Genomic DNA, 22,648 nt, shown 5'->3' with positions numbered 1-22,648 from the left:
TTTTCTATTAGCAACATATGTCTTCAAGCTCAATTTTTTTAAGGACTATTCAAATGAGAGATATAAACGAGACTGGAAAAAAAATGGATTGACTATATTCAAAATAAATATGGGTCTAGGAAATTTCAGATAGCTTATGATTAAGGTCAGGAATGATACAAATTGTTTATAGTTAGCCTAGCAAGGAGAAGCTAAGCTCAATTTAAGGACGTTATTATTTTCTATTTTCTCTTTAAGTATATTTTAAACTGTTTTTGTTAAAGATTTATACCTTGTATTGGTTCTGGGAAGTCAGAGGGGGGGAAGGTTGGGGTTGGGTGGGAGGGAGGGAAGTATACTAGCTTGGAGGAGGGGTGTTGGATTTTAAGGTAATATGACTGTACATGTATACTGCTATGCCTTATTTTTTCTTTTTTATGTATATTGAAATGGAATTATAAATACCATCAACACAAAAAGCTCAATTTTTTTATATGATCAGCATTTAACACAATTACTTTACACATTGAAAAGTATTGATGTGGCTCTCAGGCATCCTAATTAAAACATACTATTACCTTGTTTACAGTGTTTTACTTCATTCTGCTAGTTCATGTCATCATCGTTGTCCACCTCTCCTATCTGCTCTGCACATCCACACATCTGGAACAGGGCCCAGCTGTTCCTCGTCCTCACTTATCTCTGACTCCAAAGGAAGCTGCCTCTTTAGCTGCTCTATCTCTACGCCTGACGCTGAGGACCCATCAGAGCCTTCCCCAGGATCCAGAACTGGCCCAAGTTCTTCCCAAACCTCCTCACTGTGTGAGTCTCCTGCCGGCTCTGCTCCCTCTCTCCAGCGAAGTGTGATAGTGAAAATCCAAAAATCCCCAAAACCACTGATCAAGATTGTAGACAGGGTTCTTCTGTATTTTGCTGGAGAGAAAACCACATCTCCTCATTGGGGTATTGCTCATTTCTTGATCCTTGGTCTGTTATCAATCTTGCTGTTCATTTCTGCTCATCTGGGTGTAGATTGCTGGGGAGGAGGAGTTTTGGTCTTTTTGTTTCCTTTTTGAATTATTTATTTTTCTTTCGAATGGCATGTAGTCGTTGTTTATCTCTATGTGCCTGGTGATGGCTGATTTGTTTAAATGCCAGGCTTCTAGGAATTTTCTAGCTTTTGGGGATTCGCCTTAGACTAGGATGCTCACCGCACTGAAACCACGATTTACTCTGTCCATGTGTTGTAAAATTAAAATCATTTCCTCAGCAAAAGAAAAAAGGAAATCCAAAGACCGAAGAAACGCAAGTTTCAATGGCACCTGTCCGATTAACAGATGCAATAAAAGCAGGCGTCTTCAGGAACTTTATAATCCCCAAAGCAAAAGCCCCCGAGGACTTTTGAGCTATTCTCTGTCAAGATAACCTACGGTGCAGGATTGGAGCGAGATCAACTTATTTTTGGGGTTGATGGGAAACTAAAAAGCGGGAAGCAAAAATGCTCACCTATATCCCTGAACCAAGTCACACAGATGAGAATCAGGGTCCCCCTTGAAAAAAGATTTAACACCCAGTATGGAAGAGGAAAAGGGCTATTTGGTTAATCTCTTTAAGGAGGCCGAAAAAGAGAGAACTTGGCTTCCATCACCTACTAGTTAGTCTGGGAAATCCCAAAGGTTATTTCCCCCCCCCCCCCCGCCCAAAAGACAGCTGGACTTTATTTTTCCTTGAAGAAGTTTCGCTTCTCATCCAGGAAGCTTCTTCAGTTTGGAACTGAACCCAAGAGGCTTTCCTGGATGAGAAGGAAAACGTCTTCAAGGTAAAACGAAGTCCAGCTGTCTTTTGAAAAAGACCCTTTGGGACAACCCTGATCTGGATGGCTGGGACTCTCCATGGACACGCTGGGAAATGTTAGCAGAAACGATTTAGTTGTTATTTAGTGGTTGTGTGTGTGCTTCAGCCTGTTCTGACCTAAGCTTCCCCAAAAACCGTGAGGCAGAGTCCTGGTCCTGACAAAATCCCTTTTATTAAACGATTGTGAATTCCTCTCATTCACATTCAGCAAAGGCCTGGCAAACGGTCTTTCGAAGGAATATTTATGACCACAGACCTCATCTATCTTGGAAAGCTGCCATGAAAATATTTTCCAAATGTGGTGCTGTGCAAGGAAAGACCGGGCACAGAGTCTCTGAGATTCACAGACAGATCTTCACACTCCTGAAATGAATCTAATGACCGAACGAAGGAATTGTTTCCTGCAAAAGCCCCCTCCCCTTTCGCTCCTCTTTTATTTCCTATGGGAGGGGCAATCAACTTCCACCTGTGGCTTTACTCCCAAGTCGACCTTGATTTCTGAGCTGTTCTTTTCTTCTGGCAGCTCTGCGCATACGCACACTGGGAACAGGCTTTAGCTGTTCCTCTACGTCACTGCTGTCTAGCTCCGTAGCAGAGGTGGGTTCCTACCAGTTCGCACCTATTCGGTAGAACCGGTTCGTCAAATCTACCGAACCGGTTAGAAGAGGTTTCACCAGTGGACCCAGAAAGCAGGCCACACCTACAGAAGAGGTTCCAAAATTTTTTGAAACTCACTACTGGTCCTTGGATATGATTATTCTACACTATCATGCTCATATTTATAAAACTCAGTGCCTCTGTGAAAGGTAAGGATGACTACTGCATTTGTGGTGCAATCAGAACATTGCGTGTGTTGAAGTTGTTTTAACGCAAACCAAAGATGCCTTTTAAAAAACAAGTTTACATCATATTCTTATGCATGCCAGTGCTGTGTGTGAGGTAATTTAAGGTGGTTCTGACAAGTGTCGTCGGCATCTTCATATCTGGTCACATGGGCAGCAAGCAACTCCCATCCAGTCACATGGGCGGCAAGCCACTCCCACAAAGGAGGCCACACCCACAGAGTAGGTTCGAACAATTTTTGAAACCCACCACTGCTCCGTAGGCACCTGATCACTGCCAGACAGCCTCGGCCCCATCTCTGTCTCCGACACAGAGCCCTTGTCCAAGCCTTCCCCCAACCTCCAGGACTGGCCCATGCTCCTCCCCAACCTCCTCACTGTCCGACTCTGCTGCCAGCTCTGCTGATCGCTGGCAGGCCACAACACAACTTTACAGTGATCGGCGGGAAAATTAACTCTGCCCCAGCCACCTCAACCCTTCAGGGTTCGTTTATTGCTCTCTAGACTCACTGTTGGCTCCGTTTTTCCCAATCAGATGGCGATGAAACCTCTGGTCAATAAGCACTTCGGTGTAGTCCATCCGTCTGAGCTGCAGAAGAAGACGGGGTGGTGAGACACAAGACTTGCAAGACAAACATGGGGCCTCAAGACAAATAGGATTCATCCTCGGGCGTCAGTAATCGCATCAAAGACTTGTGGACTTCAACTCCCAGGATTCCCCGGCCAGTTGAAGTTCACAAGTCTTAAAGTTGCCAAGTTTCGAGACTCCCGAGCTAATGTAAAACCGAATAGGTATGGCACACTGTCTCACTTCCCTTACCTCCAAGCAAGGGTGGCCTTCAATAATTTTAGCAAGGGGTTCTCTGCCCGGTTGCTGGGTGGGCATGGCTTAGTTGGCCTCCTGCACCACCGGGGGTGGTGTTCTTGCCCCCCCCCAGGCTCCGGAGGCTTTCCTCGAGCTTCCGGGAGGGCGAAAACGGCCTCCCCCATTTCCAGCCTTCCCGAACTTCCAGTAGATTCGTTTTTCGCCCTCCCCGAACCTCCATGCATGCCCTAAAGTTACCTGAATCTAAAACGGGCCATGTGGGGACTCCTTGGAGGGGTGGGGTGGGAGGGGCCAGCCGGGAGTGGGATTTGGGGTTCTCCAAACTGCACAGAATCTTAGCTGGAGGTTCTCCCGAACCCCTGCGAACGCCCAGAAGCCCACCCCTACCTCCAAGGTACCTTCCAGCCCTTTGATTCTATGATTCAGTTAACCTAACAACAAAGTTCTTCTGAGATTCTTAAAAATAACACACACACACACAAAACTGCATCTCAGTGGATTTTCAGTGTTCACAGGTTCAGAATGGATGCCTGAATTGGAATCTATTTGTTCCCCCATTAATACAGTTTTGCTAAGGTTTTCCAAGCAATCCTTGTTTTCTGGGAAATCCAGGGCCCTTTTTGGCAATGTGGCAAAAAAGGTAGAAGTAAATTTTTTCTTTGTCCAGTCGTGTCTGACTCCTAAGGGGCGGTCTTCATCTCTGTTCCTTAGCAGAGGGAGATAGCGTTGTCCGAAGAAACTTCCATGGTCAGGTGGCCCGCATGGCCATATGCAGGCACACGGAAGGCTGTTACCTTCCCACCAAAGTGGTACCTATTTATCTATTTCCATTTGCATGCTTTCAAACTGTGAGGTGGGCAGGAGCTGGAGCAAGGAACCGGGAGCTCACCCTGTTGTGTGGCGCTGGATCTTGAACCTGGGAGCTCACCCTGTTGCATGACACTGGGTCTCGAACCTGGGAGCTCATCCTGTTGCATGGCGCTGGGTTTCAAACCTGGACTGTCACCTTTCCAGCTGACAAGCCCAGCTTCCTTAACCACTGAGCCAGGGGTGGGATTCAATCAGTTCGGAACGGTTCCAGCAAACCGGTAGCTCCAACAATCAACTGGGGAACGAACCGGTTCGTGCCAACGATCAGGTGGGCCCTCCCACCCGCTTTACTTATCTGTATCCTCTCAGCTGATTCGCGTGGCAGAGCGTATTTCTGCGCCTCAGCTGTGTGACTCCCCAGAAATAACGTGGAAGGTACGTTTTGTTAAAACTGTGCATGTGTGCAGAGCACGCATCAGGCGTGGGGGAGCGCAGAGCACGAGCGCGCAAAGCACCCAATCACCGAACCGGTTGTTAAACCGGCAGGATCCCACCACTGCACTGAGCCATCACCCTACTCGCAACATGGCAAAAGCTGGTATCAAACTGTGTGGGGAGAAATAACCCACAGGACTGCAGTTTCTGTTATTGGACTTCTGCTGCCCGTTTGAATAGGCACGGCTCTGGATTAGTTTTTTTGAGGAAGTTTTAAGAGGCACCTCAGAAAGAGCAATTCTGGGCGTTTTTAAGCAGCCTCTTCTGCAAATAGTTCTGTGTCACCTCACCAACGGGCGGCCCTCGTAATATCACTGGCCAAACTTCACACCGCTGCCAAGGAGGCAACAGATAAATGGCTGATCTGAATCTAAAAGGTTTGTTCTTCCTGCTATAGCAAAGAATCTGATGAAGAAAGAGAGGAACAATACATGTAAGATTCACAAGACAACTCACCAGGTCCCGAATGATTTCCTGAATCTGGCTTTGGGCCAACTCAACCTCCTCGGTGGGTCCTTCCAGAGTGATCTTCTCATCGCCGTCCGTGAATTCAATGTGAACCTAAAAAAAGCAAGCCGTGTCTGTCTACCTTCAAGAAGGGTTGTATGTCTTTCTCCTTCTGTCCTGGCCACTTTTTACAGAGGCACAATTGAGAACATTTTAAACAAACTGCATCCCTGTTTGATTTGGTGGCAAGCAATGCCTCAGATAGAAAGCCCATACAGAGAGTGTTGAGGACAACCGAGAAGATTATAGTAAGCTCTCTTCCCATTATTCAGGATACAACTTATGAGCGCTATATGCTTAGAGCTCAAAGCATTGTTAGTGACACCCATTTCATGGTCTATTTTTGTTGCTCCCCTCTGGGAGGAGGTTTTGAAGTATTTCTAGCAAGACTACCTAATAAGCCATGGTGGCGCAGTGGTTAGAGTGTAGTACTGCAAGTTACTTCTGCTGACTGCCGGCTGCCCAAAATTTGGCAGTTCAAATCTCACCAGGCTCAAGGTTGACTCAGATTTAAGCATCTTGAGTTTGGTTCTATTAAGAGAAGCAAAGAGCCCATTGGACCAGTCAAATTAGTGGGTTCTAGAAGCCACTACTGCAGGTTCGCTTGATGTGCGATGTGCGCCCAGGCGCAATGCAATAGAAATTGTTCTGCGCATACGCAGAACCGAAAAACAAGCCCGGAGAACCGATTCGGGGGCCATGGCAGGCCTGGGTTGCTGCCGGTTCCAGCGATTCAGGCCACCAAACCATTACCGGTTCGGCTGAACCGGTCCAACTTGTAGGAACCTACCACTGCTTCAAAATTTAACTCCTGCTTTCCCAGTATCCGCAAGAGAGAGGCAGGCTTTTATTTTTAAACAATATTTCATGCATTAAAACCAGAGATTTTTACTCTTGCTATTTTATTTATAGCTTTGTTATTTTAGGGATACTTGCCTTAGGGAGTTGCTGGGTAATTCTGCCAATATTCTGTCCTTTCTTCCCAATTATAAAACGATGTAACCAAGCTGGGGCCATTACTTCAGCTACCATCACACTCTTCGCCTAAGGAAAAGGTACAAGAAGAGTTTCCCGGCATCATTCACAAGAGTGACGTTGACAACCTGGTTACAGACAGGTCTCTATTCGAGTTAAGATATCTTTTCCTCTTTTAATTCATCCAAGGATTTTAGTTGTAATACACCCCTTTCTAGGGTAAGAAGCTGTCTGTAAGTAATTATATCCTGTTTTTGTACTATGTTCATATTTTCTATTGCATGTCTAGGAATTGCCCACATGGGTATCTTATCATTTAATTTGTATTGATATTTTTCCCAGACCCACAGTAAAGCATTCCTTAAAATATGACTTTTAAAATTCTTGTCCACTTTTTTGTTATATAGCAGGTAAGCATGCCAGCCATATACCAGATCATACTCCTCGATATTAAGTATCCTATCATTTGTTAAATTAATCCAATCACTAATTACAGATAAAGCTACTGTGTTGTAGTATAGTTTTAAATTGGGTAATTTCAAACCTCCCCTCTCACGCACATCTTGCATTATTTTTAGTTTTACTCTTGGCTTCTTCCCTGCCCATACAAATTTATTAATACCCTTCTGCCATTCTAGCAGGTTCACATCTTTTTTAAGTATAGGTAGCATTTGGAAAAGAAATAAAAATTTAGGTAAAATATTCATTTTCACTGCTGCATTCGAGTTAAGATATCAAAGCTGGCCACATCATTATGCCAGCAAGTGTTTTCAGTGCTGCAATATCTGCATTCTGCCTCCAGGTGTCAATAGGGCATCATTGCAGCATTCTCACACACCTTAGATGTGCAAGTTGGTCAATTACACCAAGCCAAAGTTAGTTAATCTTCAGTTTCCAGGATTCACATACTCGTATTTCCCCGAAAATAAAACCGGGTCTTATTTTCTTTTGGGCCACAAAATAAACACTAGGGCTTATTTTTAGGGGTGTCCCCCCATGTATGAGAGACCTACTTCTGTTTGCTTGCGGTGGGGATGGAGCTGCCCCACACCGGCTTCCCTCAGGGTCCCCGCAGCCAGGCCACCCACTCCCCGACACCTGCCTCACCTTCACCAGCCCCACCCAACAGGATCCCGCGTGGCCGTCGGTCCACTTCTGCTTGCTCGCGGCCGTAACGGAGCAGGAGGCTGAGCAATGCGTCGGTGCCGCAGTCACCAGGCAAGGTAGGGGGGGTGTAGCTGCTCCATGCGCCCCGCAGCCAGGCCATCCACACCCCGACACCTGCCTCGCGGCCATGGCACTAGTGTGCCGCTCAAGTCACCTGCTGCGCAGCCGTAAGCAAGCATAAGTCGGCTGGCGGCCACGTGGTCTCCTTCTGCGCATGGCTGCTGGTGCTGCCGCCGTGAGGCAGGTGTCAGGGTGTGGATGGCCTGGCTGCAGGAGCCATGAGGTAAGCCTGTACGGGGCGCATGGGAGAGCTCCACCCCCCCGCCTTGCGCCCACAGCACAGCAAGCAACAACCCTGGGTTGGACTAGAAGACCTCCAAGGTCCCTTCCAACTCTGCTATTGTATTGTAATAAGACGGAATGGGTGGACAACCAGCTGCGTCGGCTCTTAAGTAGGGCTTGTTTTGGTGGTAGGGCTTATATTAAAAAAACAAGCTAGGTCCTATTTTCAGAAAAACAGGTTATCCATTAAATCCTCATTTTGTGTCCCTCAAAGTCATCCAACTTTGGTGAAAACCAAACTTTCCTCCTCCTATTTTGAGTTAGGAAACAAAGGGGGGAAAATAGTTTTAAGTCCAAGAATGTCGTTGTTAAAAATAGAGGGTCGAATGACACAGAATATAATATAAAGATGTGCTATTACTGGATGGATTTAGGAGGACGTAACAAATTGTTATAATCTAAATTAATTCAAAATTTAGAATGCCTCGTATAAAATGAAGGAACAAGAGTTATAGTCAAATAAAAGATGGCTAATGATAAGAATGTAGGCATATATATTACATTGATAGTATGAGATTTTATATAAATTGTAAGTGAGGATTATGGAGGGGAGGCATAAAAGTTTTGTAACCAACCGACACGGTGGATGTAACTGGAAGATGTTTTTATGTTTTGTATGTGTAAGTTTGTCTTTAAAAAATAAAAATTCTTTTCATAGTAATAATAATAATAATAAATAGAGGGTAGAAATTCTCCCAAGCCTCAGTGTTTTGTTAGATAAAGTGACCCCACATTCTTCCCCCTCCCATTTAAGTGCCACTTTTGACCATCCAAAGATTGCCCATCTCTCTCCTCTTTCAGTTTGTTGAACGTGGTTTCCTGAAAAAAACACAATTGACTCAGTTCATAAGGACGCCACATCCTGTTTGGGATGTGCAATGGCCAAATGCATGTCAAATCAACATAATCTAAATCAAACGGAGCCTGCTTGACATAACATTAGTTCATTTTAAACAAAACAGCCGGGATCAAACCAAAGGGAAAATTAAAGGAAAATACACCTACTGCACAGATGCAACATTTTTACCTAGCTGGTCTTTAAAGTGTATGTACAACTTGTTTTCAGTTAAGTTACACCAGGGGTGAAATTCAAAATTTTCTATGGGCTTTGTGGGCGTGGCTTGGTGGTCATGTGACTGGGTGGGCATCAGTGGTGGGATTCAAATTTTTTTACTACCGATTCTATGGGTGTGGCATGGCTTGGTGAGCGTGGCTTGGTGGGCATGGCAGGAGAAGGATGCTGTAAAATCTCCATTCCCTCCCCACTCCAGGAGAAGGATACTGCAAAATCTCTATTTCCTCCCAATCAGCTGGGACTTGGGAGGCGGAGAATAGATGGGGCATGGCCAGCCAGAGGTGGCATTTACCGGTTCTCCGAACTACTCAAAATTTCCGCTACCGGTTCTCCAGAACTGGTCAGAACCTGCTGAATACCACCTCTGGTGGGCATGTGTGGCCAAGTTCAACATCACTTCTTTGCCCTAATGACCTAAAAAAGAAGACACACCAATCATTATACACAAAACAATGAAAGAGTGTACCTCTTTTATTGTTTTGTGAATAATAATTGGTATGTCTTCTCTTTGAATTTCACCCCATCTATCTACTTGTTTTCCCCAACCTGGTTTTGTTATTAAACTACATGTCCCAGCATCCTCGTAACCTCAGGGATAACGGGAGTTTCTGTGTGCCTGTGTGTTTCTGTGGGTTTATTTTTCTGTTTGATAAGACTCTTCTCTGTGATTAATATGTAGACGTATATACACACATATTATATACCATATTTTTCGGAATATAAGACGCACCAAAAAGAGGCTGAAAATCTGAGTGTGTCTTATACACTGAATACAGCATTTTTGGCCACCTGAAACCCCGCCCCCTTTGCAAAAATGCCCGTGCATAGCTTTATGGGGGCTTTTAGAGAGCTTCTGGGGGCTGGGGAGGGCAGAAATTTTACCCCCCTCCCAGCCCCCAGGAGCACTCTATAACCCTCCTAAAGGCTGTCCATGCACTTTTTTTGACAAAAAAATGAGGTTTTCATGAAAAATGGACTGTTTTTTGATCATTTTTTGGGGGGCACCTCCCAGGAGCACTCTGCAAGCCTCCTAAAGGCTATGTCTGCCCTTTTTTTGAAGAAAAAAAAAAAACAGGCTCGTTTTTGCAGAAAATGGGCCATTTTTGGGAGGTTTGCACAGTGCAAAAACTTTTTTTTAAATTTGCCTCTTCAAAACCTTGTTATGTCTTATACTCCAAAAAATACGGTACATAGGGAAATTAGGGAATTGTGTCTCCCAAGGGTAGACTATAGCTGAGTCAGCTCAAAATTGCCACCAATATTTTGGGTCTTTCTTTTAAATCAGAGGTTTCCAAACCTGGAAACTTTTAAGACTTGTGGACTTCAACTCCCAGAATTCCCCATGGGAGAGGGCATGGGCGGGGCCAACCAGGGGCGATTTTTACTGGCTCTGCGAACCGATTCAAATTGTCCCTACCACCTCTCCCAAGCTGGGCCGAGGCGGGTGAATTTCATCCCTGAGTTATCCAAATTCTAGGGGGAAAGACAGATTTCGTTTGTTGATTTTGGCACACCTGGCTGCTAAGGATGCTGCTGTGCTGATCCCATGTCAAATGTCCCAGGGTTACTGGGTCTTTGGGCGACTGTGGCAGAGGGTTACCTTGGCATAGACCTGAGTTAGGGCTGGCCCCAGTTTGTCCGGCTCTCCACGCAGAATGATGGTCTCCGAGCTGCTTTCAAGTGGCGGCATCTCCACTGAGACTCCCGTGGTGTCTAGGATTTCCTGCAAGGTGTTTCCTTTTGGGCCGATGATGTACTTGTGCTGGGACTTCTTCACCTCCACGGAGATGGTGGTGGTCTTGCGCTTCTGGAAGACAGCCAGAGGCAGCTTCAAAACCAGAAAAAGATGCAAAGCCAACCTTCATCTTAGCCTCCCAATAATCCTGTCGGAAGGAAAGACGATCCTCCACCTTTTCACTGGGGCTGATGCTTACATGTCCCGGAACAACATCAGGACTGAGAGTTGGAATTCATTGTTGGAATGTATTTCAATGCAACAACTATAGTAGTATTCAGCCTATAAATGACAATGGCCTTAAACACTCAAAGAGCCTTTTGGACCCGTTTCCCACAGAAAAGAAAACATCGGGAGCCACAAAACCCTTCCCTTGCCTGACTATTTCCTGAGCATCCACAAAGCTAGCATATGTAGTTGAATTAAACAATTCTGTTTTCTTCTAAAACTTTTCTTTTCTTGGGTTTATCCGTGGTTGGCCTACCAGGGTCGAAAGGCTCAATACATCGCAAGCCGGCGTCTTGCACATTGACGGTTGTGACGCACCTTTTGAGTGACAGGGAGCCGCAGCAGAGGTATGAAAGAGCCACATGCAGCTCCAGAGCCGAGGGTTGCTGTCCCTTGGCTTTGAGAGACAAGGCAGAGCTACAGCCAGGGGAATGATCAGATAAGAGGCAGCTTAGCCTGTAGTAGCAATGAGGATGTGGCAAATGCCTATCAAGTAACCCTCCTTAGATTCTTGGGCTTTAAACGTGGTGGGGAAGAAAGGTACTTTTTGATTTGCAAGGTTCTGTTAAGGTAACCTTACCATAAAGTAGAATTCGTTGTGTTTCCTGTCTGGACTCTCTTGCAAGGCTGACAGTAGCTGATCTCAAAGTATCAGACTTATGGCTTGAACAACATTGGAAAGTTTAAACACACAACACACACAACTGCACATCCAGGTGCTATATTCAGGTTGAAAAAGAGGTACGGCCTGGGTGAGAAATATGCCCCGTTTCTTCCCAGACACGAGGGAAAGGTTGGTATGAAATCCTTATCGGCCTCAAAGTCCTTCTATTTTTCCCCTCCTTTTATAACTGTTTCTTTCTTGTTTTTCGCTACCGAGAATCACTCAAGCGACACACATCAAAAGACGCAGAGGGTCACTGCTCTGAAATTGCTTGCCTAGCGAAACTGCCAGGTTTTCTGTTCAACTAGCAGCAAAAATGTGAGGATTGATGTTCCTAAGAATCAGTGGTGGGTTTCAAAAATTTTAGAACCTCTTCTGTAGGTGTGGCCTGCTTGGTGGGAGTGCCTTGCCAGCCATGTGACCAGGTGGGAGTGGCTTGCCGGCCATGTGACCAGGTGGAAGTGGCTTGCCAGCCGTGTGACCAGGTGGGAGTGGCTTGGCAGTCATGTGAATAAAAATATATATTAAAAAAAAAAGATTGGCAGTTCGGCGGTTCGAATCCCTTGCACCGCATAATGGAGTGAGCTCCCGTTATTTCTCCCAGCTTCTACCAATCTAGCAGTTCGAAAGCACGTAAAAGTGCAACTAGAAAAATAGGAACCACCTTTGGTGGGAAAGTAATCGCATTCCATGCACCTTAGTCATGACGGCCACATGACCACAGAGACATCTTCGGACAGCATTGGCTCTTCGGCTTTGAAACAGAGGTGAGCGCTGCCCCCTAGAGTTGGGAATGACTAGCACATATGCGCGAGGGAAACCTTTACCTTAGCCCCTTCTAACTTGAGGACTTTATGAAGTCACACCCAATAACTTGGAAATGTTTTTGCTCCCAATCTGTCATGTGTGAACAATCAGGCCTCCATGTGAAGGATTCGATTTCGCATTTTATTGTTCACAGGAATCATTTCAGACTAAGCATCTGTACCTGGGTAAGGTTCAATAGCATTCAAGGGAGATTGGCTTTTGTTTCCTTGTGGCTACATAGAGATTCTAAACTAATTCCCCATTTGACTCCTCCCCCTGGCTTTGCCAATCTCTCCCCAACACAATCCCAGCTACTCTGCCTCTGAGAAGGGATGGAAACTTGAAAAGACAAGGAAGAAAACTGCTGCCAGAGCGGAATAAGAAATATGGCGACAGATACTGCAATAGTGTGGACCCTCCGCCCCCCCCACCCCCGAGAGGTCTCCCAAGCACTACCTTGTCCTCGTAGATCTTGCGGATACGCAGAAGAGCCTGGGAGACAGGTTCCTTCTCCCCAGTAATGATGATCTCATCTTTGCTGACGCTGGGTGGCGGGATATTGATGCGTGCCCCTGTCTCCTGCATGATTTCCTGGACCGTTTTGTTGAAGGCCCCCGCGATGAATGGGTGGAAGACCTTCTCCAGGTTCAAGCGCTCCACGGCTCGTTTGTCCTATAAAAGGAAAAAACCCGGAGAAGCTTCAGCCTCACTAGAGATGAGCAAAGAGAAAGTCGGAGCTGAAGAAGCTTCTGGGATGAGAAGCAAAATGTCTTCAAAGAAAAACAAGGGAGTCCAGTTGCCTCTTGAAAAAAAGCACTTTCGGGACAGGCTTCCTTCTGTTCTACGTGACACAACTGAAGCTCTGGGAAGCCAGATTCACTTAACAGCCATGTGTTACTAACTTATCAACTGCAGGGATTCATTAACCGAGGACTGCCTGCAATTGTTGATTTATTTAAGAGCCGTGGTGGCGCAGTGGTTAGAGTGCACTACTGCAGGCTACTTCTGCTGACTGCCAGCTGCCTGCTATTTGGCAGTTCAAATCTAAACCGGGACCAAGGTTGGCGCAGCCTTCCATCCTTCCGAAGTTGATAAAAGGAGGACTCAGATTGTTGGGGGATGGAGGGGAAGATGCTGACTCTGTAAACCGTTTTAGAGAGGGCTGTAAAAGCACTGGGAAGCGATATATACCGTATTTTTCGGAGTATAAGACGCACCTTTTTCTCTCAAAAAAGAGGCTGAAAATCTGGGTGTGTATTATACACTGAATACAGCATTTTTTGCCTCCCGAAATCCCACCCCCTTTGCAAAAGTGGCTGTGCATAGCCTTTAGGGGGCTTCCAGAGTGCTCCTGGGGGCTGGAAAGGGCAAAAATGAGCAAAGAACAGGCTGTTTTTTGCCCCCACCAGCTCCCAGGAGCACTTTACAAGCCTCCTAAAGGCTATGCCCTTATTTTTGACAAAAAATGGGCCCGTTTTCATGAAAAATGGGCTGTTTTTTGCTCATTCCCCCCCCCCGAGCCCCAGGAGCACTCTACAAGCATCCTAAAGGCTATGCATGCCCTTTTTTTGACAAAAAATGGAGCTGTTTTCGTGAAAAGCAGGCCATTTTTGAGAGGCCTGCAGAGTGCAAAAACTTTTTTTTTTAATTTGCCTCTTCAATATCTTGGTGTGTCTTATACTCCGGTGCGTCTTATACTCCGAAAAATACAGTAAGTCTAAGTGCTTATTGCTATTTTCAATGGAAGCCTGGTGTGAAAAAAGACAGAAGCTTTTCCGAAATTAAGAAAAAACTAACATGCAAGAACCCTTCCTCGCCTTTTAGGAGAAAAGGTACTCATTAAAGTTTTTATTTGGTTAACTCTGTGGTAAAATGAACAGCACATAATTCCTCCTTTGAAAGACTTTGTTGTGAATGGGCAGAATTCACTGTAAATGAATAAAAGGATTTCTTGCTGGAAGAAGGATTTTGTTTCATACTCTTGGGAAGACTCAGTCAGAACAGAGTGCCTGCTCATCGTTCTAGAATCAAGACATAGCCGCATCAACTGCAGAGGACATTCAATATTATCTCTTGCGAACTTCAACGTCGCCATCCTGTCGCCTTTCGGAGAAAAGGAGAGGCGCCCAGCCGCTCACCTGCTCTGCTGAGATGAGCAAGATCTCATGACGTGCTTTCTCGATGCCTTCTTTGGTGCCAGTGATCTTAATCTGGCTGCTGGGATCCTCGGGCCGCGGGATGTTGATCTTGGTGGCCGTCTTGAGCTCGAGCTCCTGCAGTTTCTCGCCGTTCTTGCCGATCACAAAGCGATGGTGTTCTTTGGGGATTGTGACAGTAGCTGAAGCCTGTGGGAAGGAGTGATGTATGGAGAGGGATTAAAGCATCTGAGGGGGTAGATTCGCTAGAAAAACAGACAAAGAACAGAAATTTACCCAAGGTCAAGCTGTCAACTCTGAGAACCTGGCCAAAGCCATCTTCTGCTGCTTCATAGTTGCCACAAACTAGTAGAGGGGAAGGGGAGACATGATAACCTAGCTAGCAGTCAAAACAAAAAGCTTTCTCATGGGAACCAAGGTCAGATACACAGGTGGCTGTTGAAGAGAGGAAAGTTAATCAAGGAGCCAGCCAAAAGTCCGGAGTGAAGAATGTAACCTTTGATAATAAGGGAGGAGATCGATTACTATTTTATTATGCTACTACTGTGTTTCCCCGAAAATATGACTCCTGAAAATAAGGCCATGCCATATTTTTCAGATGGGCAAAAATATACGCCCTCCCCCGAAAATAAACACCTTGGACAACCCTCCCCCCTCCAGCCAGCCAGAGCGCCACTCACCAACCTAGCGGTATCCTGAAGGCGGCAAGCTGCAGGAACGTGTGTGTGTGTGTGTGTGTAAAGGCGCCCTTCAGGATACTGCTAGATCGGTGACTAGCGCTGTGCTCAGCTGGAGAGGAGGGTTGCCAGGTGTTACTCTCTTGTGAGCGGGCTTCCGAAGAGCCGGCCCACAACCATAGAGCATACTCCCAGAGCAGTCACTGCTAGAAGTCTCGGCAGCCGATCTCGGCAGCCGATCAGAAGAAGCCATGCTGGGACGGCGGCAGCAGTGGTTTGGCCTTGCAGGGAGAGCTGGGCCAGGGCATGGTGAGGCTAGGAGGCGCGCAAGCGGGGAATGGAACACCCGCTCGTGCAACCCCCCTCTCCAGCCATGCAGAGCGCCATTCACTGACCTAGAGGTATTCCGAAGGCGCCGAGCCACGGGAGCAGAAAACAGGGACTCACACAGCTTGGCGCCTTCAAAATACCTCTAGGTCACTGAATGGCGCTGTGCCCAGCTGGAAAGGGGGTTTGCCAGGTTGCTACTCATTAGCGCGGTCACCTCATGGCTGCTGTGTTGCGCTGCTGCGACAGTGCAACACAGCCATTCGCCCTGAGGCTGTGCCCGGCTCTTCGGGAGCCCGCTCGCAAGAGAGCAGCTGCCCAGCAACCCCAAAACAATAAGCCCTCCCCCAATAAGGCCCAAGCCATATTTTGGGGGTCAAAAGAAAATAAAACCCTGTCTTGTTTTCGAGGAAACATGGTAGTTAATAACCCGGCGTTGCTCAGGTATTTATTTATAGGGGGGAAATGTCCGGACTAAACGTAATTTCTAATGCTGGATTTTCCCCCTTACTAGAGGGAACCCCTTTGTGGAGTACTGTGAAGCCATTACCATGGCAACTCCACTGCGCCATAGAGTAGAAGCCATTTTACGGCAGTACATTAGAAGCTATTTTAAGGCACAACAGGCTGTATCTTCACAGAACACTCCCCCCCCCTCCCCAAGGAATGTATCCCCCAGACTGTTCAAAGGTGCTCCAACAGAACTGGGGCCAATAGGTCAATGGCCCCAGATTCTGTTGAAGGCAGCCTTCTACAAAAGATCCGATTTGCCACCAGTTTTTGAAGGACGACGACAAAGTCAATGTGTCACCCTGGAAACCCTTAAATAATGTCAACTGTAATATTTTAAGTGCTGACTTGGAAGCAGGAGATGGTGAAAACATCACCGTAAGGACTGCCAGGGAAGCTAACTTTTGATGCGTCACCTGGGTTTGAAGTCGAGCGACAATTTCCTTCCGTGCTTTCATCACAGAGTCGAGTTTGCCAGTCACCATGATGGACAGGCCCTGGTCCTTGGCCAAGGAAAGCTCAATATGAGCCCCCGTCTTCTGCATGATGTCCACGCAGACTTTGGCCTCGTCGCCTTCTCCAAACTGGCTGTTGTCCTTGTAGCGTCGCTCTTCCAGAGGGACGTGAAACACCTGTCCGGAAGAACCAGGCACTGTTATTGAAATGCTACAACAGGAGTTTGAAACTCTTATTTCCACTGAGGGCCACGTTAAGGTTTTGTTTTACCTCGGAGGGTTGGGGTGGTGATGGCTGGGGGTGGCCATGATACAGGACTGGTGGAGGGGGCACCTGTGGAGGCCACGAGCTAAGGCAGGACTTCCCCAAGACCCTCCCTCACTCTCATAATCTCCTCCCTCACTTCCCTTATATCCTCACATTATTTTTATATTATAATATATATTATATTTATTATATTATACAATACAAGGATTCCCTTGAGGATTCTCATCCATGGAATTCTTCCCAAGCTCTCTCTCTAAGTTTATTGAAATTAGCTCTCTTAAAGTGCAAGACTCTAGTTTGACTTTACAATACAATAGCAGAGTTGGAAGGGACCTTGGAGGTCTTCTAGTCCAACCCCCTGCCTAGGCAGGAAACCCTATACCATTTCAGACAAATGACTATCCAACATCTTCTTAAAGACTTCCCGTGTTGGGGCATTCACAACTTCCAGAGGCAACTTCTGTTCCACTGATTAATTGTTCTAACTGTCACGAAATTTCTCCTCAGTTCTAAGTTGCTTCTCTCCTTGATTAGTTTCCACCCAGTGCTTCTTGTTCTACCCTCAGGTGCCTTGGAGAATAGTTTGATTCCCTCTTCTTTGTGGCAACCCCTGAGATATTGGAAGACTGCTATCATGTCTCCCCTAGTCCTTCTTTTCATTAAAATTATGAATATAATATATTATATATTATTATAATCCTCACATTCTGGGCATAAATTGTTTCAACTTCTACCGTCAAAACGATGTTATAGAGCCATGCACAGCAAGACAACTAGACACAGTTTTTCCCCGAATGCCATCACTCTGCTAAACAAATAATTCCCACAACACTGCCAATAATTTACCAAGATTGTATTACTATTCTTCTTCTCCTCCTTCCTAGTCTCTCTCTCTCTCCCCACTTATGACTATGACCATGTTGCTTGTATCTTTCCATTTATATTGTTTTTATTGTTTACTAGTACGATTTGATAGCTTATTAGTAACCTTGGCTATCACTAAAAGATATCACTGTGGTATCTTTTTATTCTTGATGAATGTACTTTTATCTCCTTATGTACACTGAAAGCATATGCACCCAAGACAAATTCCTTGTGTGTCCAATCACACTTGGCCAATAAAGAAGTCTATTCTGTTTTCTTATTTCTCCTTCCCCCTTCATTCTCCTTTCATCTTCTTTCTTTCCTTCTTTCCCTTCCCTCTTTCCCTTTCTCCTTTCCTGTCCCTTCTTGCATGCTCAAATGCAAAAGGGGAAACATTTCTCCTTTTTTGTTTTGTTTTTAGTTTGCTTTGATGGCCCTTTGCCAGCAAAAAAAAAAAAAAAAGCCCAGGGCAGGGGCGCACGCAACACGACCACACATACCCACACACTGGAATTCCTTTTTTGCTGGAAGAGGACTACAGGAAACTGTCGTAGCCGAAAACGGAGCATGGGCTCTGTTTTCACTGGCAGAAGCACCACAGGGCAAGTCTTCACTGCTTCCACGGGCCGGTTCTTTATACCCCATGGACCTGATGCGACCCCTGTGCTACAACATTTCCAGACGCTCTTGCTGGATCCTAAGAGAAATCCTAAGGGGTTGCCACAAAGAAGCGGGTGGGAGGGGTGGGGGGGTTCAACCTCTTCTCCATAGAATCTAAAGGCAGGACTAGAAGCAATGGGTGGAAACTCATCCAGGAGAGAAACAACCTAGAACTAAGGAGAAATTTCCTAACAGTCAAAACAAATAACCCAATCCATCCACAGAGGTTTTTAAGAAGAGACTGGATAGCCATTGGCCTGAAACGGTCCAGGGTCTCCTCCTTGAGCAAAACCGGTTTACCAACCTTTCGGACCTCACTAAATTCACAATTTTAAATCCCGCGGACCACTCATGTGACTGGGTGGGCGTGGCCAACTCAACGTCACTCACGTCGAGGGGCGCCTTGCCAGCGTCTACTGCCACTCCTCACCAGCCCGCTTCGGGCTCCTTAGGGCCCCAAAGGGAAGCAGTTGCTGGAGCTAAGCAGCCACCACGAGAAAGAGTCGGCAAAACAGCTCAGTTCAAATTGGATCTGACTGAGAAGGAGGTTCAGCAGAAGCACCCCATTGAAGACTTCGAGCAGGCTTTCCAAGCAGAGGGAAGACCTACAGAAGTGCAAGGCCAGGTGCCGGCGCCTGGAGGCTCAGTGGGCTGAGATGGTCAGCTAGTTCCAGGCCATGATGCTGTCCCACTGGAATGAGGCCCTCCGGCTCTTCGCCACCAGCAGCACTTCCCTCCAGCCTTCACCCACACCAGGAGGCTGAAGCAGACCCAAGATGGAATTTCTTCCCCCCTCCGACCTGCACAAAAAGATCCCGAAGGGGGAAATTCTCTGCAGCAACACAAGAGTTCATTGCAGGTATCCAGCCCAGGGGCCGTAGTTTGAGGACCCTTGATTTAGTGCAACATAAAAAATGCAAATCATTTTTCTGTGGACCATCAACATTTTCTCGCAGACCACTAGTTGGTGACCACTGGACTAGAAGACCCCCAAAATGCCTTCCTACTTGTTCTTTGGATCATGCCCAAAGAATTGATCCAGAACACCAAATCATATTTCCCCGGGGCGGTGTGTGTGTGTGTGTGTGTGTGTGTGTGTGTGTGTGTGTGTGTGTGTGACCAGAGTTGGAGTCCACCCATCTTAAAGTGGCATAGGTTGATAAACTAATTCCCTGGTGATCGTAGCAGGGTGTCAAACGCCCTTGGCCCCAATTCCATGTCCCCCTTTCCAAGCAGAATTCAATCTATAGAGATTTTAAACGAGGTTGGGGGTGTGGGGTGTGGGGGAGATATTACAATTCTGTCTTTTCATTTCCCTGCCTTTATGATTAATTTTCCAGACCAGTGGCTCTTAAATGGTTTGACCCAAATTATCTCTCTCCCCTGTTTCCAACAAAGCCATTAACCCACAACATCCCCACAATAAAATAGGCTCTGGGGGAATCCTTGGTGGTCCTTGAACTTGGTTGTTTTCTTGCAGACGTTTGTTGACCAAAACTAGGTAACATCATCAGTGCAAGATGTAGGTTTGTGGAGAGGAGGAGGAGGAGGAGGATGGCGACAATGACGATTGTGGGATCCTTGGTGTTCTCTGAGCTTGGTTGTTTTCTTGCAGACATCTCATGCCCCAAACTAGGTAACATCATCAGTGCAAGAAGGGAGTAGGGTTTGTGGAGAAGAAGAGGAGCAGGAGGAGGACTGTAGCAGTGATGGGTTTCAAATTTTTTTAGAAACTCTTCTGTAGGTGTGGCCTGCTTTGTGGGAGTGGCTTACCGGCCATGTGACCGGATGGGAGTGGCTTGCCAGCCACGTGACCAAGTGGGAGTGGCTTGGCAGCCATGTGACTGGGTGGGTGTGGCCAACTTGTAAAATGTGGTGAAACTCATTTAACAATGCTCTTGCTTAGCAACCAAAATGTTGGCTCAGAAACTCTGGCATTTGAAGCACGCAAGTCTTAAAGCTGTCAAGTTACAAGACCCTTGCACCCCTAACCCTTTAGAAAAAAAATCCCCAGGGGTATTCGAAGTTGACAGCTTTAAGACTTGTGGACTTCAACTCCCAGAATTCCTCCTCCAGTCATGTTGGCTCAGGAACTCTGGCATTGAAGCACGCAAGTCTTAAAGCTGTCAAGTTACAAGACCCTTGCACCCCTAACCTTTAGGGGGGAAAAACCCAGGGGTGTTCAAACACCCACTTGGGAGGACAAGACATCAGTAAAGGTTGCTTCCAACTCACACACGTGTTTTCTGTGAGAGATCACACCAAGGGTGGGATGCAGCTGTTTCGGACTGGTTTGGGATGCTAATTTTGCATCTGATTTGCCAAACTGGTAGTTAGAAAGACTGGCTGGCCATGCCCATCCCTCCCCAGGAGCCTCCATATGGCTTGTTGATCATGCCAGATAAGTGCAAGGCCTGCGCAGAGGCTCTGGGAGGGTGAAAAACAAGCTTCCCAGAAGTTCTGGAAGTCGAGAAATGGGCCTGTTTCTGGACTCCAGAAGCTGGGGGAGGAGGCCATTTTCGCCCTCCCGGAGGCTCAAAGAAACTCTCCAGAGCCTGGGGAGGGCGAAAAATAGGCCTCCTGGAAGTCCAGTAACGGGCCTGTTTCCATCCTTTGGAGGGCCTCCAGAGCCTGGGGGAGGACGTCTTCTCCCTCCCAGAGGTTCGAGGAAAGCCTCCAGAGCCTGGGGAGGGTGAATATGACCTCCCATGCCATGGTGCGGGATGCCGAGTAGGCCACGCCCCCCCATGGCCATGCTCAACCAGCAACTGGACAGATAACCAGTTGATAAATTTTTTCAATCCTATCCCTGGATCACACCACACTGCGCGCTGCACACACCTCCTCCGCACGCTCACCTGGGTGATGACCGAAGATTTGATAGGCCGGATTTTGTTCCATACTCCTGTGAACTCACTGGATCTTTCCCCCGGAGCCCCCTTTTCTGGGAGCGGCGGGAAAGCTTCCAAGTAAGTGGGGATGTAGGCCTCATCTTCTGGGACACCACCTGCTTGGAGCAGAGACCACAAAGAAACCAATATTACAAGACCATAAAGAGAGAAATGTATGAAGACAACGGCTCTTTTGAGTGAACTTCAATTAAATAGATGTTGTGGCCCAGCAGGAGCCACTGGAGCTGCCACCAGACTCCAACAGCGAGGGGCCCTATGAGTCAGCTCTGGAGGATATGGAGGACCATGGACAGGGTTCTGACTCCAAGCAGGGCACAGAGAGGCTGGTTAGCCACCAGAAGGCGCCTGAGCCTTGGACCAGTGGGGAGGAGACAAGGGAGAGTGAGCCGGATGCCAGCAATGAGTTGTTCCTAGGTGCTCGGCACCAAAGAGCTAATAGGCGTCAGGAACAGTTGCACAGTTACAGGAGGTAATTGCACTCAGCTGGTGGTCATTAGGCTCCTCTCCAGACTACAAAAAGGCTGCTTGTGCACACGCCCCTCTTGCAGAAGTCAATGCAGGAATGAATGTCGGAGAACATTATTGTGAGCTTGGCAGGCTGGATTGCTGCCAAGCCTTATCTGTGCTGGATTGCTGCTCAAGCTTGTCTGTGCCGGTTTGTTGCCAAGGACCTGTCTGTCTGTTACTTAAATGCCGTAACTTATCTTTGGCTCGGAGTGTGTGTTGGTGTGGGACAAGAGGGGTCAGAACAAATAGATAACCCTCAACTTACAAGCCGGTCGTTCAGTGACCGTTCGAAGTTACAACGGCACTGGAAAAAAGTGACTTATGAGCGGTTTTGCCACTCATTGGCCGTGAGGATGTTCTTCCTGCGCCAGCATCCTTCACCAGCATAACCCTCTCACCTCGTGATTCTTCGTCCCTCAGGCCGCTGCGGTGCTCAGCAAAGCTCTCGGGTGTTAACACAGCGACTGAACTCATTGTTTCAAACCCAGATTTGCGCGATTCCGATACTCCACTGGGGGGGGGAGAGAGAGAGAGAGAGAGAGAACGAGAGAGGTGGGAGGGAGGAGGAAAGAGAAAAAGAAAGATAGATGAAGGAAACAAGAAAAAGAACAAAAGATAGATAGATAGAAAGAATGGAAGAGAGAGAGAGAGGGAAGGAAGTGGGAGGGAGGAGGAAAGAAAGAAAGAAATAGGAAGGAAACAAGAAAAAAAGAAAGAACAAAAGAAAGAAAGAAAGAAAGAAAGAAAGAAAGAAAGAGGTAAAGGGAGGAGGGGAAGGGATGAAAGAGAAGGGGAGAAGGAAGAGGAGAAGGGGAAGGAAAGAAGGAAGGGATAGAAAGAAGAGAGGAAGAGAGAAAGAAATAAAAAAGATGGAGGGAGGGAGAAGGAGGAGGAAAGGAAAGGGGTAGAGAGAAAGAAAGGAAGGAGGAAGGAAGGGAGAAAGAAAGAGGAAAGAAACAAGAAAAAAGAAAGAACAAAGAACAAAAGAAACAGGGAGAGAGGGGGA

The 22,648-nt window shown here is 46.8% G+C and overlaps 1 protein-coding gene across 2 annotated transcripts in view; it reads right to left on the bottom strand.

Annotated features, from left to right (window-relative positions):
- Positions 1 to 22,648, bottom strand: part of LOC116521006 (vigilin-like) — a 108,869-nt gene that overhangs the window by 43,481 nt on the left and 42,740 nt on the right. For both annotated transcript variants that reach the window (XM_032235600.1, XM_032235599.1), the window contains exons 3-11: positions 22,041 to 22,153; positions 21,082 to 21,230; positions 16,393 to 16,608; positions 14,445 to 14,651; positions 12,763 to 12,978; positions 10,473 to 10,679; positions 6,250 to 6,357; positions 5,263 to 5,367; positions 3,186 to 3,264 (exon numbers count right to left, since the gene is read on the bottom strand). In XM_032235600.1, the coding sequence (XP_032091491.1) occupies positions 3,186 to 3,264; positions 5,263 to 5,367; positions 6,250 to 6,357; positions 10,473 to 10,679; positions 12,763 to 12,978; positions 14,445 to 14,651; positions 16,393 to 16,608; positions 21,082 to 21,230; positions 22,041 to 22,116 (1,363 nt within the window). In that variant the 5' untranslated portion in view covers positions 22,117 to 22,153. The remainder of the gene's footprint in view (positions 1 to 3,185; positions 3,265 to 5,262; positions 5,368 to 6,249; positions 6,358 to 10,472; positions 10,680 to 12,762; positions 12,979 to 14,444; positions 14,652 to 16,392; positions 16,609 to 21,081; positions 21,231 to 22,040; positions 22,154 to 22,648) is intronic.

Source organism: Thamnophis elegans, chromosome Z, assembly GCF_009769535.1.
Source record: "Thamnophis elegans isolate rThaEle1 chromosome Z, rThaEle1.pri, whole genome shotgun sequence".
NCBI classification, from domain to species: domain Eukaryota; kingdom Metazoa; phylum Chordata; class Lepidosauria; order Squamata; family Colubridae; genus Thamnophis; species Thamnophis elegans.
Note: the sequence above shows the minus strand (reverse complement) of the source record. Positions and strands in the feature narration are given on the sequence as shown.